This window comes from Pipistrellus kuhlii, unplaced genomic scaffold (genome assembly GCF_014108245.1).
Source record: "Pipistrellus kuhlii isolate mPipKuh1 unplaced genomic scaffold, mPipKuh1.p scaffold_m20_p_15, whole genome shotgun sequence".
Lineage (NCBI taxonomy): Eukaryota > Metazoa > Chordata > Mammalia > Chiroptera > Vespertilionidae > Pipistrellus > Pipistrellus kuhlii.
Genome location: NW_023425460.1, coordinates 40,398,786 through 40,415,563, shown reverse-complemented (window position 1 = coordinate 40,415,563; position 16,778 = coordinate 40,398,786). Strand labels below are relative to the sequence as shown.

Sequence of the window (16,778 nt, the reverse complement as noted above, 5' to 3'; positions counted from 1 at the left end):
TGCGTGAGATTGTTTGCATTTTTTTCCCAAAAAAAATTCCCATTTCCTTTCTGACCTCAGGGTGGCTGTGTTCTAGGAGCGGACAATGAGCTGCTTCCTGGCCTGGGGGCCGGAGGGGAGTCTAACTCCGGGGCCGCAGGGGGGACCTTCTGGGGACTCACAGTGGGTTTGGTGCAGTGTGTGTGGCACCAGACGCAGCCCGGTCCATAAACAGGACGCCTGTTAGGGCTTGTCTGGGGGCAGGCATTGGGCTGGTGATACAATTGCCTTTCTGCCACTCCCCACCCGGTGGGACGTGATGTCACACGGACAGGAATAAAAGCTGACCTAATGCCTTGCAGTGAGCTCGGCGGGTCCCAGCCAGAGTTCTTCCTTCACACACACAGCAGCACACGCTGCCCGGTTCGCCCCTGTTCACCTAGCCACATGGGGCTCTGTGGCTCCTTGAGTGTGGCTCTTCCACAAAATACCTCGGCCTGGGCGAGTCTATTTTGAAGGAGTGGCGGTCGAAGTTGTTTAAAAAAAAAAATGTGGCTCTCAGAAGAAATGTCAATATTTGGCCCTGTTGACTTAATGAGTTTGCTGACCACTGGCCTAGTCCCTTAGCCTGGCTTCATCCGACTTTTGCTTCAATACTGACCTCCTGTGGCTAAAAGATCCACATCTCAGTTACTTCTCAAGGAGGACAAGTTTATAAATCTATCCTGTCAACACGTATGATAACATGTGACCAAGACTGATATGATCCCTGTGCTCATGGAACTTAATTCTATTACGAGATGTTCTCCAGTTAATTACCCAATTGATTCCTCAGGCCAAGTCTTCCGAGGAGATGGGCCACTGGCTCGGCCTCCTGCTCTCCGAATCGGGCTCCAAGACAGACCCAGAGGAGTTCACCTACGACTACGTGGACGCGGATAGGGTGTCCTGTATCGTGAGTGCGGCCAGGAACTCCCTGCTGTGAGTATGATGGGTCTCCTGCTTTGTGCCCTTTCCCTTGGAGTCGTGCTTCCGACTCAGGCCCAGGTTGGCCTCTGGTGGCCAGTTGTACCGGTGTGTAGCCAAGAATTGGGAGTGAGCCCTGTTCCACCCAGGGGCAGGGGCAGGGGCCAGGCTGGACCCCAGCAGCCGCAGCACCTGGGCTGGGGAGAGACCATCCAGGTCCTCACAGCTGAGTCGGCATGTTCCCTGACCCTCCGCTTCCCTCGCTGTTGACCCGGGGCCCCAATGCCCCCCGGAATGAGCAGGGCGGAGGTGGTGCTTCTGCTTTCCAGCCGAGCACATGGGCTCCTGGGCCGGGTGGCTGAGGAGCCGCCAGGACACGGAACCCCTTTCTTACGTACAAAATGGGGAAAGTCTCCGGTTGTTGACAGTGAAACGAGAAGGGGTTTTGTTGTTATTGGAGATTCTAAAATGAGATCAGAAGACGGCAAAAGGATGCCATGAGGAGGGGGTGGGGGAAAGGGATGCTTTTCTGGAAGAGAAGCTTGGGACCCAGAGTTCTATAGGAAGGCCCAAGAGAGAGGCAGGGACTCCCCTTGAAGGAATGAGTGCTACATGAGACCGGAGCTGGTCTCATTATGAACTCTGAGGCTGGTGGCTTTTACCCCCTCCTCTCCCAGCTTGAACCCTCCTCTCTGAGTCTTGCCCTGTGTCCTCCAGATTGATGCAGAGGAAGTTCTCAGAGCCCAACACGTACATTGATGGCCTGCCCGGCCAGGACCACCCGGACCTGCTGTATGACGACGTGGAGATGTCCGAGCTGACGGCTGCAGTAAGGACACGGGGCGGCCCAGCGAGGGTGGAGGGGCCTGTCGGTCCTCCAGCCACCAAATCTCGATCCCATTGGCCATACAAGGAGTGGATTCCAAGTCACCTGCAGGGCCTCCAGGGCAGAAATCTAGGCGCAACCAGGCTGTCTTCTGTCCTGGGGCGGGCAGTCCGCCTGGCATGGGGACGCGTCTGGTTGACCACCCGGGCAGTGCTAGGACGGGCTGTGCTGCTGGGATTGGGAGCCGTGTCCGCATCAGCCTTTGGGGTCCAGCATGACAGTGAAGGTGGAATCACTGCATGGGCAGGAGGTTCCCGTAGTCAGACATTAGGCTGTGCCGTGCTAAGGGCTGCTTCAGCAGATCTTATTTAACCCAAACCGCCTGCTAGGCCGGTACCATTCATTATTCTCTCCTCTTCATGAAGGTCAGGAAAGCTCCTACTGTGTTCTAGGTCTCCCACCTCTTTTTTTAAAAAATATTTTATTGATTTTTTACAGAGAGGAAGAGAGAGGGATAGAGAGTTAGAAACATCGATGAGAGAGAATCATCGATCAGCTCCCTCTTGCACACCTACATGCTCTTGACTGGAATCGAACCTGGGACCTTTCAGTCCCCAGGCTGACGCTCTATCCACTGAGCCAAACTGGTTTCGGCTCCCACCTGTTGATTGGCTGGCTGATCCAGAGCTTCAATCCTGACCTTCTAAAACTCCACATCCACAGAGGCGTCCCCGGGGGAAGGTCCCTGCGCACCCACACAGCAAGAACAGGGGCTCTGAGACAGGGCAGGCGCCCCCTCTCCAGCCCCAGCTGTGGAAGCCATGGGGAAAGCTGCCCGCCTCTCCCCTGCAGGCGGACCCAGAGGAAGCCGCCCCAGCCGCGGATGCTCCGAGCGAGCTCGACCCTGACCGCATGTACCTGGACCTCACGCCGGTCAAGTCCTTCCTGCACAGCCCGGGCGGCCCCCAGGCCCGAGGATGCTCCCCCACACCGCCCTGCCTGGACCCTCCGGCCGACGCCCTCCCTGCAGACCCGGGCCCCGCCCCAGCGGAGCCCCCCGTTGTGACATCCGCAGAGTCCCCCGAGTTGCAGGTACAGGCTGTCCCCCAGCGGGTGGGCTGGCCCTCCCTTCCCAGGTCCCTCAGCCGGCTGAGTGCTGCTCGCTTTCTCCAAAAGCAGGGGCAGCCGGGGAGCCCGGAGCCGGAGGAGCCGTCCCCCAGGATCTCCACGGTCAGAATCCAGGCCGAACAGCAAAAGCTCTCCTTCCCACTGAGCTGCCCCGACGCTGTGGTTGTCGCCCCTGCCGGGGCCGGCACGCCTGCGAAGGACAGGCTGAGGGTGACCTCTGCAGGTACCTGTGCGGGATGCGCGGTGCATGTCGTGGAAATGGCTCAGGGACGTCAGCCCCGTCCATTCCCTTTGCTAGGAGGGCACAGAGGGTCAGCGAGGAGGAGGGAGTTGCCCCCGGGCCATGCAGTGGAGAAGGTGTGGTGCCCAGTTCCTCTCCCGGCCCTGCTAGGCCAGCCTGGCGCCCAGCTCTGATCTCCTGTCAAAGCTTCCGTTTCCCCCCCCTGAGCCTGTGTGATGGGGTTGGCCATCGCACCTCCGGGTCCAGCCTGGCTGACCACAGGGCTCCCTCTCCGGGTCTGCAGAGATCAAACTGGGCAAGAACAGGACGGAAGCCGAGGTGAAGCGGTACACGGAGGAGAAGCAGAGGCTGGAGAAGAAGAAGGAAGAGATCCGGGGGCACCTGGCTCAGCTCCGGAAGGAGAAGCGGGAGCTGAGGGAGGCCCTGTCGAAATGCACAGGTGAGGGCCCGGCAGGGTGCATGGAGGCTGGTGCTTCCCTCGGGGCGAGCCGGCCCACAGCCCTGCCCCGGGGCATGTTAGCCCCCACCATCCTCTCTGGAAGGTCGCTGCCCTGGGTAGAGAGACACCTCTGACCCACCGTCCATAGGACCAGGAGGCCGTTCTAAAAGCTAGCTCAAAAAAGACATCCTTACACATGTTACTTTCCCTTCAATCAAATGGACACACCCAGGCCCATCTTCCCATGCGCTGCCTTTAACAGAGATCCCAGGTCATCGTTCTTGGACGGACTATACGCGTCATCCTTAAGTTCCAGACTTCAAACACTGAGGACACGTGCAGAGAAATCCACGTCCCTCTGGATCAGTGGTTCTCAACCTTTCTGATGCCTGGACCCTTAAGTATAGTAGTTCATGTTGTGGTGACCCCCACCCATAAAATTGTTTTCACTGCTACTTCCTAACTGTCGTTTTGCTACTGTTAATGATTCGTAACGTAAATATCTGTGTTTTCCGATGGTCTTAGGCTCTACAGCAGCGACCCACAGGTTGAGAACCGCTGCTGTAGAGCCTGAGACCATCGGAAAACACAGGTATTTAGGATTCATTCACAGTAGTAAACTTACAGTTAGGAAGTAGCAACGTAAACAATTTTATGGTTGGGGGGTCACCCCAACATGAGGAACTGTATTAAAGGGGTCCCGGCATTAGGAAGGTTGAGGACCACCGCTCCAGATTCTTTTCCAGATCATCCTCAGCTCACCCGTCTCCTAGCAACCTGCCCTTGAGAGGCCCCGCCCCGGTCCTGGCAGAAACGCCGCTCCCTGCAGCCAGCCTCCTTCCCTTTCCAGACAAGGGCGCGCTGGCCAGCCTGGAGCAGAAGCTGAAGGAGATCGACGAGGAGTGCCGAGAGGAGGAGAGGCGGCGTGTGGACCTGGAGCTCAGCATCGTGGAGGTGAAGGACAACCTGAAGAAGGCCGAGGCCGGGCCCGTGACGCTGGGCACCACCGTGGACACCTCCCACCTGGAGGCCGTGAGCCCCCGAGTGAGTGGCAGGGCTGCCCGGACTGGGGTGGGGGTGAGCGGTGGGGGGCTGAGGTCTCTATCCCCCCAGCTCAGGCGTCACTCTGTTGTCACCACAGCCCAAAGCCGCCGCCCCCGCCCCCACCCCAGACTCGACCCCAGTCAACTCTGCCACGGCGCTCAAGAACAGACCTCTCTCCGTCATGGTCACGGGCAAAGGCACCGTCCTCCAGAAAGCCAAGGTAAGCGGTCACTCCCGGCCCTCTCCAGGGGCTTCGCCAGACCTGGGCTCAGCCTGGGGCACTGACCTCCCAGGATGGACCTTATCAATCAGCCCGAGGACAGTCAGAGCCAGGAACCACCCTATCAGCCACAGACAGGCTGCACGTGGCCAGTTTTCAAACCAAAAAGCCAAAGGACTGCTGCCGTGGCAGCTTACGCAGCAGATCCAGACGGCTGATGTGATTTGCCTAAAGCTGTGGTCGGCAAACTGTGGCTCCCGGGCCCCATGCGGCTCTTTGGCCCCTTGAGTGTGGCTCTTCCACAAAATACCACGGCCTGGGTGAGTCTATGTTGAAGAAGTGGCGTTAGAAGAAGTTTAAGCTTAAAAAAATGTAGCTCTCCAAAGAAATTTCAATCGTTGTCCTGTTGCTATTTGGCTCTGTTGGCTAAGGAGTTTGCCGACCAGCCTAAGGCCTCCAGCCACCAGGTGTCAGAGGCCTGGGAGGTGTCTGCTCATCCCGGGCTTTCCCCTGATGGCCAGACACAGTGTGTCAGTCCTTCCCTCGTGTCCCATGCCCAGAGTTGCCCGTGCATTCGGCCAACTCCACGTCCCTGCACCCATGGCCACTGCATGCATCGCAGCTGCCGCTCCCGTGTGGCCGTAGCAGACACCACAGACCCCTTACAGTGCCACAGCCTCTAACGCCCCTTAAGGAGGTGCCCACACAGGGTTTGAAACGCAGCTGCCGCCTCTCTTCCCAACTGTCTGTGCACAGGGGTGGGGGGTGGCCGCAGAGCACAGCTAACTTGCCTGTTTTGGGGTTGCTGGTATTCGAATGGTGCCCCAGGAATGGGAGAAGAAAGGGACCAGCTAGGACACACGCATCACGGCCAGCCTCTCCTGCCCACGTGGACCTTGGCGACAACAACCCTGTTTCATCCGGGCCTTCCCTAAAGCAGCGGCTCTGGGAGCGGGTGAGTCTGTTTAAGAGGAAGAACAAGGATGGGGGGCCGCGGACAGAGCCAAGAGGAGGTGCGGGCCCTCCATAGAGGAAGGACCTGGCAGGGCTGGAGAGCGAGCTGTGACTTCAGCATCGACGGCACAGGAACGAGCAGGGAATATTTGGGACCAAGTGGAGGCACTGTCCCCACTCAAGTAAGGACTTTTTTTTTTTTTAAAGTGACGCCGCTGTATGATATTTTTAAAAAATGTTTCCAATCCTGTCATTTAGAACAAGTGAAGTGTCTTTTGAGATCTAACTGACTTTCGACGTTATCCTAGAAAAAAAGATTCCTTTGTGTTTACAGAGTTCGTCCTGTGGCCATGGCTAAGAGTTATTTAATAGAATGCTCTCGTCGTCCCGGTTTTGTTGTTTAAAATTGTGCTTCATGTCCGGGCCCCCTTCCAAGGTGAAAGGGGTGCGTTCGGGGTGGGCCCGGGACTTCTCCTCCGACGGCATTGTTTGCTGACGCAGGTTGAAACATTTCATCCGTCATCTCCGCCTCCCTTCCGGGGGTTCTCGGAACTCGAGTCCTTTCTAACCCTGGGGCGTTTATTTCCTTTGCCAAGTGGCAAGTTAGATTTTTCTAAAAAAAATAAAATGTTAATTGCATGTTTTGGAGGTTTCTTGTATTTCATGGAAGGACTTGTATCTCAAGGGGGTTATTTACACGCTGAACTTCAAAAATATCTGAGTAAAACCAAGGGCTTTACAAGGTGCCATCTTAGCAGGTGATGCTGTGCCTCCTTGACTCCAGGAGCACAGGTGTAAGACGGAGAGGGTTTCCAGAGTATAATTAACCAGGTGCCACATTCACTAGAAACATCTGCAGGAACTGACTACTTCTGGAAGTTAAACACATTCCTAAATCATTCTTCGGGGAAAGGAACTGGCCCTTAGAGAGCTGCCTAAGTAGTAAGTGAAGGAAGTCCCTAGCATAAATGTGCTTATTTTATAAATAACAAAATTTGCCAATCTTCTTACACGGGACCACATTTTTCATGTGTGTCCAAAAATAAGATTTGTTTTTCTTTTGCCCGTGTGTGTTGGATTTTTTGATTTCAGAGTTATGCTAACGGCATACAGTGGAAAATATATACTCCCCAGACTGCTCTACTCATAGCGTTTTCTGGTGATCAAGAAAATCTCGTCAGTATGTGTACGTCAGGCTCTCCTCCTAGTTCTGCCTTTAACATCGCCTCAGGTGGCCAGGGTTTGGCTTTGTCATCTTTAAAATAAGCACATTCATGACCAGATGGCGTTGATTCAAAGCCAAAGTGGTTCAACCACTGAAAATGCACCGATTGGTACGTTATTGTAGTTACAGATGAAATGTGTGTGTGGGGGGGAGAGGGTGGGGGGGGGAGGGCATATCTCGAAGGGAGCAGAAAAGCATATCACCAATCTCAACGCTCCTAAACGTTCTCTGAAATCTAGGAATGAAAGCATTCCTGCCCACAAAAATAACATCTAACGGTGAAAAAGCAGCAAATACATGCTGTGGCCACTACCTCTTAAAAACATTTTCTAGGTAATGCAAAATGACAAGAAAAAATCAATATAAAACTCCCAAAGGAAGAGACAAAACAGTAATTTTGTAAGTGACATTTTTCTAGAAAAGCAAAGAGTTCACTCGTGAACTAACTACTAGAACACATGTGTTTGGGTCAGTTGGCCGGAATGAGGATCACTCAGAGAACGTGCAAGATTTATGGCTTACTGCAATGCTTCGATTTTTACAAGCACATGAAAGGCTTGTCAGGCAGTAAGAAAGGCATGCCCTCCATGGCTGCTGGGACCTAAAACGAGAAGTGGTGACCCCTTTAATATGTAATCCACAATTTAAGGGGGCTTTTTAGGGTCCAAGCAATTCACATGGGACATCCCAATAGCCTTGAACCAGACAAAGAACCCATGCTCTACCCTTTAATACAGTTCCTCATGTGGTGGTGACCCCCAGGCATAAAATTATTTTCGTTACTATTTCCTAACTGTCATTTTGCTACTGTTAGTGAATCATAATGTAAATATCTGTGTTTTATGGTTGGGGGTCACCACCACATGAGGAACTGTATCAAAGGGTCGCGGCATTAGGAAGGTTGAGAACCACTGCTCTAAAGTGACAAAACCGCTGAGAATTTTCAAGACAACAGATTCTTATAAGTTTCTCCAGCATCGGCCCCTGCTAGGTAGACCCGTGGCCTCGCTCTGTCACCTTCCTCCAAGGCCAGCATAATGACTGGGCTGAAAATATCCTGAACACAAACAACTGTCGCAATAGCCTGGGCAGCCCTGGCTTTTTGTTTCTGCCGCCTGACAGCGCCGTGGAGTAACCAGGGTGGAGGTAACCAGGCAGCTCAGTGGCTTTTCAGTCGAGATAGCCGTGACCCTTGGTAGAGAGAGCATTGCGTTATCGAAGAGTAAAGAGAAAAGCTCCAATCAAGAGTCTGGACTGCGGCGAGGGCTCTGCAACCGTTTCCCCTGAAAACTGAACTCGAAACAACACAGCCACAACCGACGGCGAGGACCGGTGCCTGAACAGGCCGGTGAGGAGCGCCTGGTTCACCGGGACATGTGCCATACCGATACCAACACGCCTGTGAAGAACCAACCTCGTTTCTTAAAACCCTTTAAAAACTACACAGGGAAAAGCAAAACCGTTCTAGGTTTCTTTATTCTCTATGTGTGGAGTTTAAGAATCCCATTGCTCTTTGCACCCCCGCTCTAAAAGGACAGGAAGAAAAGCACTCAGTAAACGCCCCACAGTTAACACCCCCTCCAAGTAAGCTCTAAAGGAGAACGCGGCCCCCCACGGCTGTTTGCACACTCAGCCAAACCAGCTGGTTAGTCCATCACGGGTCCAGTCTGGGCCTTTTCACCCTCTCTCCCCACACACAGAGCCAGTCACCAGAGGTCACAAATGCCGCTTAAGCCCCTTTTCAAACAAGCACCATGAACGCATCACATCGAGGACGTCTTTGGGGAAAGAAAAAGTTCTGCACTTGCTCCACCTCGAATTGCCATCGCTTCGGTGGTCCGAATGACCCGATAGTCTCTGCCTCCTTCTGGGCCTCGCTGTCCCAACACTGGCCATCAGAAGTGTCCAGGCACCTCTGTGGCTCCTCAGGGGAAAGGGACAGATGACAAGCTCCACAGGGCACAGCTACAATAGAAAGAAAACATTGACTCACACGTCCAGAGTTTCCAACACCATCATTGGGGAGTGAAATCAGCTGCGAATGGGTCTCTGCTCCCAGGCGAGGAAGGCGGGCAGGCGGGCTCCGGACAGAACTGGAGGCAGGCGCTTGGGGGACTCCAAAGAGGATGCTCCGCCGAGGGCCGGCGCCCCCTCATCGTCCAGGGTGCCCAGGCCTCCGGAGTGGCTGGGACGGGCTGGGCGGCCGCCCTCCTGTCCTGAGGGCATCTCCTCGCAAGGCCCCTGCGAAGAAGCGAACCGTGAGGACGTGAGTGTCCGTCCTCACCCTGCCAGCAGCCCTGTGGGCCCCCGCCTGTCTTGGCTGTGGGTTAAGAACAAGCAGAAGATGCCAGACCAAAGGCCCTACCTGAGGGCCCTTCAGAGTCACTGCCCGCCTGGGGAAGCCCACCTCTGCCAGTGGCCGAGACCCCCAGGCTCCCAGGGGAACTGCCTTTGGTTCTAACTTTAAAATCCTAACAGGAGCCCCAGGTGGGCGCAATGCTGCCCAGCAGTCCTCCTCTAGGACCTTAGTCTGGTCCCCTCTCAGATGGCTACTTCTCTCTCCGCCAACCTCCTGCACCTCCTCCTCTCCATCCTCACGCTCAGCTGATTCCTCCCACTTCACTGAGCAAGTAGAAACGCTCAAAAAAAGAACTCCCAGCCCTCACCGGTTTGGCTCAGTGGATAGAGCGTCGGCCTGCGGACTGAAAGGTCCCAGGTTCGATTCCGGTCAAGGGCATGTACCTTGGTTGCGGGCACATCCCCAGTAGGAGGTGTGCAGGAGGCAGCTGATTGTTGTTTCTCTCTCATTGATGTTTCTAACTCTCTCTCCCTTCCTCTCTGTAAAGAAAATCAATAAAATATATTTAAAAAAAAAACCAAAAACCTCCCACCAGCTTCCACCGCATCCACCCACCTTCCTGCATTGGGGTCCTCGTCTCTCAGTCACTCTGGATCCACGGGGCTCCTGACGGAGGCCTCCCTCCCAGTCCCGGGACTTTGTTGTGCTTATTTCCTGTCTGCCTCCCTCCGCACATGGAGGCTCCCTCAAGATCAGACATTCTCCCTGTCCATGTCCCCCGACCCAGAACGATGCCGGGGACCCAGGAGGTCCCGGCTACTTGCTTCTTGCGCGAATGAACAGAGGATGCTAGGATTCCTTCCGCGGAGCCAGCACCCTGGAGCCTGCCTTCAGCAGAGTCCCCAGGGCTCGGCCGGGCTCGGAACACCGCCCCCAGCTCGCCCACGCGGGGCCCGGGCCACTCACGGCTCTCGCAGTGCGGGCCCTCCCAGCCGTCCCGGCAGGCGCAGAGGTAGCTCCCGCCTCGCAGGACGCAGGTGCCCTCGTGCATGCATGGGCTGGGTTTGCAGAGATTCACGGGCCGGCTGGCTTCTGCGAGAAAGCACGGGCCCAGGAGGCCCAGCCCGGGTCAGCCCCGAAGACCCCCGCCTCTAAGGAGGCCCAGAGCCGCTGCGAGGTCACTCGGGGAGCGTCTCACAGGCCTTGGTGCTGACGTGGGCCTGGGAGCCACAGGGGAGCACGTGGTGGGTGCTCCCCACTGCGTGGCTAGCTCAGAGACCGCCCTCCACCCAGCCCTCCCACAAGCGTACGGAGACTTTTTCTAGGAGGTGTGAGGCTCCTAGCACCGCTTACTGTTCTCACAACGGCCGCATGCTTTTAAAAAGGCGGGAAGGATAGCCTGGTCAGGTTACTCAGTGGTTAAGCATCAAGCCATGAACCCAGAAGTCACTGGTTCGATTCCTGGGCAGGGCACATGTCCGGGCTGCGGGCTCTATCCCCAGGATGGGGCATGCGGGAGGCAGCCGATCAATGATGTTTCTCTCTATCCCTCTCCCTTCGGCCCTCTCTCCCTAAAAACCAATCAGTAAATTTAAAGAAGGCGGGAAGGATGTCACTGGCAAAAGGAAGCCTTTGAGTCAGGCTGGCCTGGCTGTTGGCCACCCCCGCTCTGGCATTCACAACCAAGGTCAGTGCCAACCTCGGGGGATCTCCGGGTCTAGCGACATCTTCTGTTTAAGTGGTGTGGATATGCCGGAACCGGTGTGGCTCGGTGGATAGAGCGTCGGCCTGCAGACTGAAAGGTCCCAGGTTCGATTCCGGTCAAGGGCATGTACCTTGGTTGCGGGCACATCCCCAGTGGGGAGTGTGTAGGAGGACAACTGATCGATGATTCTCATCGATGTTTCTAACTCTCTCTTCCTCTCTGTATAAAAAAAAATCAATAAAATATATTTTAAAAATAAAGAATAAATGGCGTGGATACACTCTCAGGTTTGGGGTGGGGTAGGTGCTAAACTTCCTGTACGCTGAATATCAAAAGAGGGTGGTGTGCCTGTCACAGGACTCAGCACGGACTTAGCATGGAACCCGGCTCTTGGGAAGCGCCCAGAGCCAGGGGGAGCCGCGATCCTTGTGAGATGCCCCTGGAGGGTCAGGCCGAGGTGCCACCCTTGGAGGCAGCGCTGCACGGCGCCGGCTCGCCCACTCACCCTCGCAGAGCCACTGGATGAGCGCGTCCCGGTGGAACCGCAGGTCGGTGTAGGCCGCCGCGTGGATCAGGGCGTCGCGGGGGCCCGCGAGCCTGCGCAGCGCCTCGCTCAGGACGGGCCCCACGCCCACCACCAGCACCGAGACGCCGTTGTCCCTGAGCTTCTGGGCGGGCACGGCGGCGTCCTCCACCCCTCGGCCACCCGTGAGCACCACCACGGCTTTGGGGACGCCGGGCCGGGCGCCCCCCTGGACGGTCATCACCCGGTCGTGGACGTGCAGCAAGGCTGTGCCCGCCGAGCCCGCCCCGCCCAGGTAGGGGGCCTGGCCGGTGGCCCGCAGCACGGCGGGGCGGGCGGCGTGGCTGTCCAGCCCGAAGGCCGTCCGGACCCGGCCGCCGTACACCACCAGGCCGATCTGCGTCACGTCGGGGTTCACGTGGAACTGGAGGGTGCAGCTCCTCACGAAGCTCAGCATCCGGGCGAAGTTCTCGGGCCCCACGGAGGCCGAGGCGTCCAGCATGAAGACCAGGTCCAGCGACTGTGCCCGGCAGCCTGCGGAGGAGGCGGGAGAGCCTCAGGGGGCAGGTCTGCCAGGGCGGGACCGGGCCAGCTCGGTGGGGACAGCCAGTCCGCCGTCTGTCCACGACAGGCGCCGCCCCCACCCTGGGCTAGAATAGCAACAGCTCATGGGAGCGCCTGCCTAGGCCTCATCCCTGGCAGCTCCGTGTGGTGCGGTGTCTGAGTGCTAGCTGATGGGATATGGTTGGAAGACATTGTGCCATTTCCAAGTGACACCCTCAGAAGGAAGCTGCTTGCCTTCCCCTCCCCCTCCCCCTGAGAAACAGTGACCTGGGACCTGGAGGCAGAACCACAGGGCTGCCAAGCCGCCTTGCTGGCTCAGGCTGCTCGCCCTGGAATGGTTACGAGAGAAGTAAAGGTCTATCCTGTGTGAGCCGCTGAGCTCTGGGGACCCTTTGTGGCAGCAACTCCACTGCAAGGATGTGTCTCAGCTGCCGCCCCTCCCCACGGGCCAAGGCCCGCCTCCGATGGGAATGTCTGCTCCACGGGGGCAGTGGTCTCCAGAGCAGCAGTCGCCAGCCCTTCGGACCTCATGGACCACCGGGGGTCCACTGGTTGGCGACCGCTGCTCCAGGGCACACCCAACGGTGGGCCACGAAATCCACTGAGTGGGTTGTGCAGCTCAACAGGAAATTCTAGAACATTCTTCAGGTAGCTAGGGCATCGCTCCATGAACTGCCTGTTCCAGTTGTGCACATGCATGCTTGTACGTGGTGGGAATATACTGTGGGCTCCCATCTAGGAAGCTGGAGAGCTGCCCTATCGGAGCTCCACGTTAATAACAATAAATGAGTATTAATCAATAGCAACAACCGAGATGCTCTGCGTGCATACTCTGTGCACGCTGCTTGTCTTGCTTAAGCCTCCCAAAAGCCCACTAGGAGGTGCTGTTATTGGTCCCACATTACTGAAAGTGGTCCCAGCCCCTAGACACAGGCCTTGGCTCAGTGGTAGCAGCAGAAGGAAGGGCCGTCACTGCCCACACCGGCCCTGGGTCCGGCCCAGGCTGCTCTGGGCACAGGCACCTGGGTCTCACCTGGCTGCGGCCGGCTGCACAGCTTCCCCTGCAGCGCCGGGATCTGGTTGAACAGATCCTGCCGGTCGGCGTAGACCAGGACGTGCTCAGGGCCGCCCGTGATCTCCTCCAGCTCTGCCCGCACGGCCTCGCTGCCCAGGCCCAGCAGCAGCAGCTCCCGGGCCCTCGCATGGCGCGCCGGCCCGGCCACCTCGTCCTCGGAGGGCGACTCGGTGAACAGCACCACCACCCGGCGGGGCCGGTCCAGGCCGGTCCTGGTGCTCCCGAAGCCGCGCTCCGCCGCCTGCCGCAGGGCCCTGCCCGTCAGCGTGGCGCCGCCGCCGAAGGGGATGGCATCGAGGCTCCGCACCAGGTCGGGCACGTCCAGGTACTCGCCCACGGGCACGGCCACCTCCAGCTCCCCGCTGTACCGGGCCACACCCACTCGGGCCCGGGAGTCCTCGTTCAGCGACGCCTGGGCAAACCGCCGCACGAAGGCCTTGGCCCGCTGGAAGCCCTCCGGCGTGGTGCCCGCCGAGCTGGCCAGCAGGAAGAGGACGTCGATTCTGCACGGCAGGCTCAGCGTCGGGGCTGCCGACACCACAGTGGCCGTCAGGCTGTGGCCACCGGGGACATGCAGGCCACCGTCCCACCCGAGAGGCCCAAGCACCACACCAGGCAGCAGAAACCTCTCTCCCGGGAGTGGGGGACAAGTGGAGGGAGACGGGGTGGACACAGGCTGCAGGGGCTGTGACCACTGCACAGCACAGAGTCTCCCTCTGAGTCTTGCTAGGGGTCTCTACCCAGCCACTGCTTAAAATCTAACATGTAGCCCAACCGGAGTGGCTTCATGGTTGAGCATCGACCCATGAACCAGGAGGTCACAGTTCAATTCCCAGTCGGGGCACATGCCCAGGTTGTGGGCTCCATCCCCAGTAGGGGGCATGCAGGAGGCAGCCTATCAATGATTTTCATCATGGGTGTTTCTCTCTCCCTCTCTGAAATCAATAAAAATATATATTGTTAAAAATTGACATGCAACCTATTCTATAACCGCCCCCCCTCCACCCCATTACAGTTAGTGCCTCTTGTGTATTGTTTGGGAAATCCTGCAGCTACACTCCTTCCTCTGTGAAAACAGACGGCTCTCGGCTCGGCCTTCGACACTCAGATCTACGGTCCTTCTGGAGTTGCCTTTGTGGGGCTTGTGAGTCAGAGGATCTTCCGTGTCCATCTCCAATGGACCCAGCATGACATTTTTATAGAATTCATTAAATGAGCCCCTGCTTCGTGCTGAGGCAGTGTGCCTAGCGCTTAACATAGAGGGAGGGGCAAAAGTAGGTTTACAGTGGTGAGTGCACAAAACAGGGTTCATTCTTATATGGTGGTGTACTAATAATTGTATTGCTTTCCCATACGAACTACGATAAACCTACTTTTGCTCCATCCTGTACATAATCTGATTCCAAGCTCCCAACAGCCCTAGGAGGTGCAGCCTATTACAGTCTCTATTTCATACCTTTAAAACCAAAAAGGAAACACACCGAAACCGGTTTGGCTCAGTGGATAGAGCGTCAGCCTGCGGACTGAAAGGTCCCAGGTTCGATTCCGGTCAAGGGCGTGTACCTTGGTTGCGGGCACATCCCCAGTAGGGGGTGTGTAGGAGACAGCTGATCGATGTCTCTCTCTCATTGATGTTTCTAACTCTCTATCCCTCTACCTTCCTCTCTGTAAAAAAAATCAATAAAAATATATATTTTTTAAAAAAGTAAACCTAAAAAGAAAAACCAAAAGGGAAACCCACACACACACACACACACACACACACACACACAGGGTTGAGGCTCCCCTTCCTAAAGGAGGGGCTCCGCCCAGCACCAGGTCCGAGCTGGGCTGGCTCCCGCCTGCAGCTGGGCTCAGCGATGCTCAGGTGTCAAGCAGTGACCATTCGGAAGCTAACGAGCCAGGAGCCACTGTCCCACCCAGAGCTCCGTCCACAGAGACTCAGAGGCCAAATCCCGTGAGACACCACAGCACCAGGCCCTTAGTAAGTGGGTGGCTCTCAACTCAAGGGCCAGTTTCCTCCTCGTAGCTCCAGGGTGAGGGGTGAGGGGCGAGCCAGGGGACCCGGGACGCCAGCCCTCCCCAATGGCCCATGTTGAAGGTCCCGTGCACACGTACCACAGTTAGCCTCCTCTCTGAAGGCCGGCGGGCACAGGCAGTGGTACCTGTCCAGTCCTTCTGGAACACACGTGCCTCCGTTCTGGCAAGGCTGCGAGTCACAGGGGCCTGGCAGAGAGATACCCTGGGACCCTTCACGTCGGCGCAAATCCCGCAGGCCACCCTGCCCCACTCCCCGGGAACCACCAGGAAACTAGCTGCAACACCTACAGCAAAGGGGGGAAGAAAGTGGGGTGCGCAGAGGAGGGGCTGGGTGTGGGTGGCAAAGGACACTTGATGGTAAGCTTGGTGAGGCCCTGTGTGAATGACCTGCTCACATGGGGCCATGACAATGGGGCCCAGCTGTTCTGGATGGAATTAAGTGATCCCCCCCCTTCCTGTGTAGACATCCCAACCCTCAATACCTCTGCATGTGACTGTATTTGGAGATAGGCCTTTTAAAGAGCAAATTAGCCAGAACCAGTTTGGCTCAGTGGATAGAGCAGGGGAATCCAAGGGGCGGACTGTACCTGGGCAGGTGGTCCTGTAGCAGGTGGCGGGGTGGGTTAAGAATACTCTTTTCCAGCTGCAATCCAAGCACAGGGACAGTAGAGATCACAAGGTTAACAGGAGGGCAGACGCCGGGGAAGGTTACTTAGAACACGAAGCTGCTCTAGCTGGTTTGGCTCAGTGGACAGAGCATCAGCCTGCGGACTGAAGGGTCCCAGGTTTGATTCCCATCAAGGGCACATGCCCGGGTTGCAGGCTCCGTCCCCAGTAGGGGATGTGCAGGAGGCAGCCGATCAATGATTCTCTCTCATCATTGATGTTTCTATCTCTCTCCCCCTCTCCCTTCCTCTCTGAAATCAATAAAAATATGTATATTTTTTAAAAAGCCCACGAAGCTGGTACAAAGTTCCAATGCAGACGCCAGTCAAGAGAGACTTCCTTGTTTTCTGTCTACCCCAGCTTCTATCTGCTACCCAGAGACAATTAAAAAAAAAAGATAATGTACATTGGCTATCACGTCAGAAGTTAGAGATATCTGTGTTCCAAACTCAGCAGTGAGAACAGCTTTCCATTACCAGTTCCTTTCTGGGGCCAGCTGGCTGTGTGACCCCAGGCAAGTTACTTTCCTCCCCTGGTCTTCAGTTCCTTCTTCTAGATGGTAACTCTAGCTATAGTTTTCAACTGGGACCCTTGAGCCGCAGTGGAGAGGGAAGGAGGCTGGCCCAGGGCGGTCCTGCAGGTGGTGTGGGCCGTGCCGAAGGACAGGCCAGGGATTGTGAGGGCTGGGCTGCCAGCTGGGCAGCAGGGGTCTAGAACAGCGGTCGCCAACCGGCGGTCTAGGGGCCACTGGTGGCCCATGAGGTCCGAAAGGTTGGCGACCGCTGCTCTAGAATGCCTGAGCTCTGGCCCTGAGGATCCCAGGATCCCCCTGGGCCACCACACGAATCACCCGGGATCTAGGCCTTTTGCCTCGCTCAGGCCCC

General features: G+C 56.7%; 2 protein-coding genes across 17 annotated transcripts in view; one reads left to right on the top strand and one right to left on the bottom strand.

Annotated features, from left to right (window-relative positions):
- AFAP1L2 (actin filament associated protein 1 like 2) overlaps window positions 1-6,432 on the top strand; it is a 71,727-nt gene extending 65,295 nt beyond the window's left edge. For 5 of the 16 annotated variants that reach the window (XM_045582130.1, XM_045582131.1, XM_036439120.2 and 2 more), the window contains 8 exons: window positions 815-960; window positions 1,663-1,774; window positions 2,624-2,863; window positions 2,948-3,122; window positions 3,424-3,579; window positions 4,409-4,623; window positions 4,698-4,843; window positions 5,672-6,432. In XM_045582130.1, coding sequence (XP_045438086.1) covers window positions 815-960; window positions 1,663-1,774; window positions 2,624-2,863; window positions 2,948-3,122; window positions 3,424-3,579; window positions 4,409-4,623; window positions 4,698-4,843; window positions 5,672-5,873 — 1,392 coding nt within the window. In that variant the 3' untranslated portion in view covers window positions 5,874-6,432. Of the gene's footprint in view, window positions 1-814; window positions 961-1,662; window positions 1,775-2,623; window positions 2,864-2,947; window positions 3,123-3,423; window positions 3,580-4,352; window positions 4,624-4,697; window positions 4,888-4,920; window positions 4,952-5,651 lie in introns of those variants that run through there. The other 11 variants (XM_036439121.2, XM_036439117.2, XM_036439132.2 and 8 more) reach the window with 9 other exon arrangements.
- Window positions 6,433-8,480: 2,048 nt separating this feature from the next.
- VWA2 (von Willebrand factor A domain containing 2) overlaps window positions 8,481-16,778 on the bottom strand; it is a 17,405-nt gene continuing 9,107 nt past the window's right edge. Inside the window, exons 8-13 of the mRNA XM_036439113.2 lie at window positions 15,816-15,871; window positions 15,307-15,414; window positions 13,147-13,716; window positions 11,532-12,083; window positions 10,288-10,413; window positions 8,481-9,263 (exon numbers count right to left, since the gene is read on the bottom strand). Of these exons, the coding sequence (XP_036295006.1) occupies window positions 9,175-9,263; window positions 10,288-10,413; window positions 11,532-12,083; window positions 13,147-13,716; window positions 15,307-15,414; window positions 15,816-15,871 (1,501 nt within the window). The 3' untranslated portion in view covers window positions 8,481-9,174. The remainder of the gene's footprint in view (window positions 9,264-10,287; window positions 10,414-11,531; window positions 12,084-13,146; window positions 13,717-15,306; window positions 15,415-15,815; window positions 15,872-16,778) is intronic.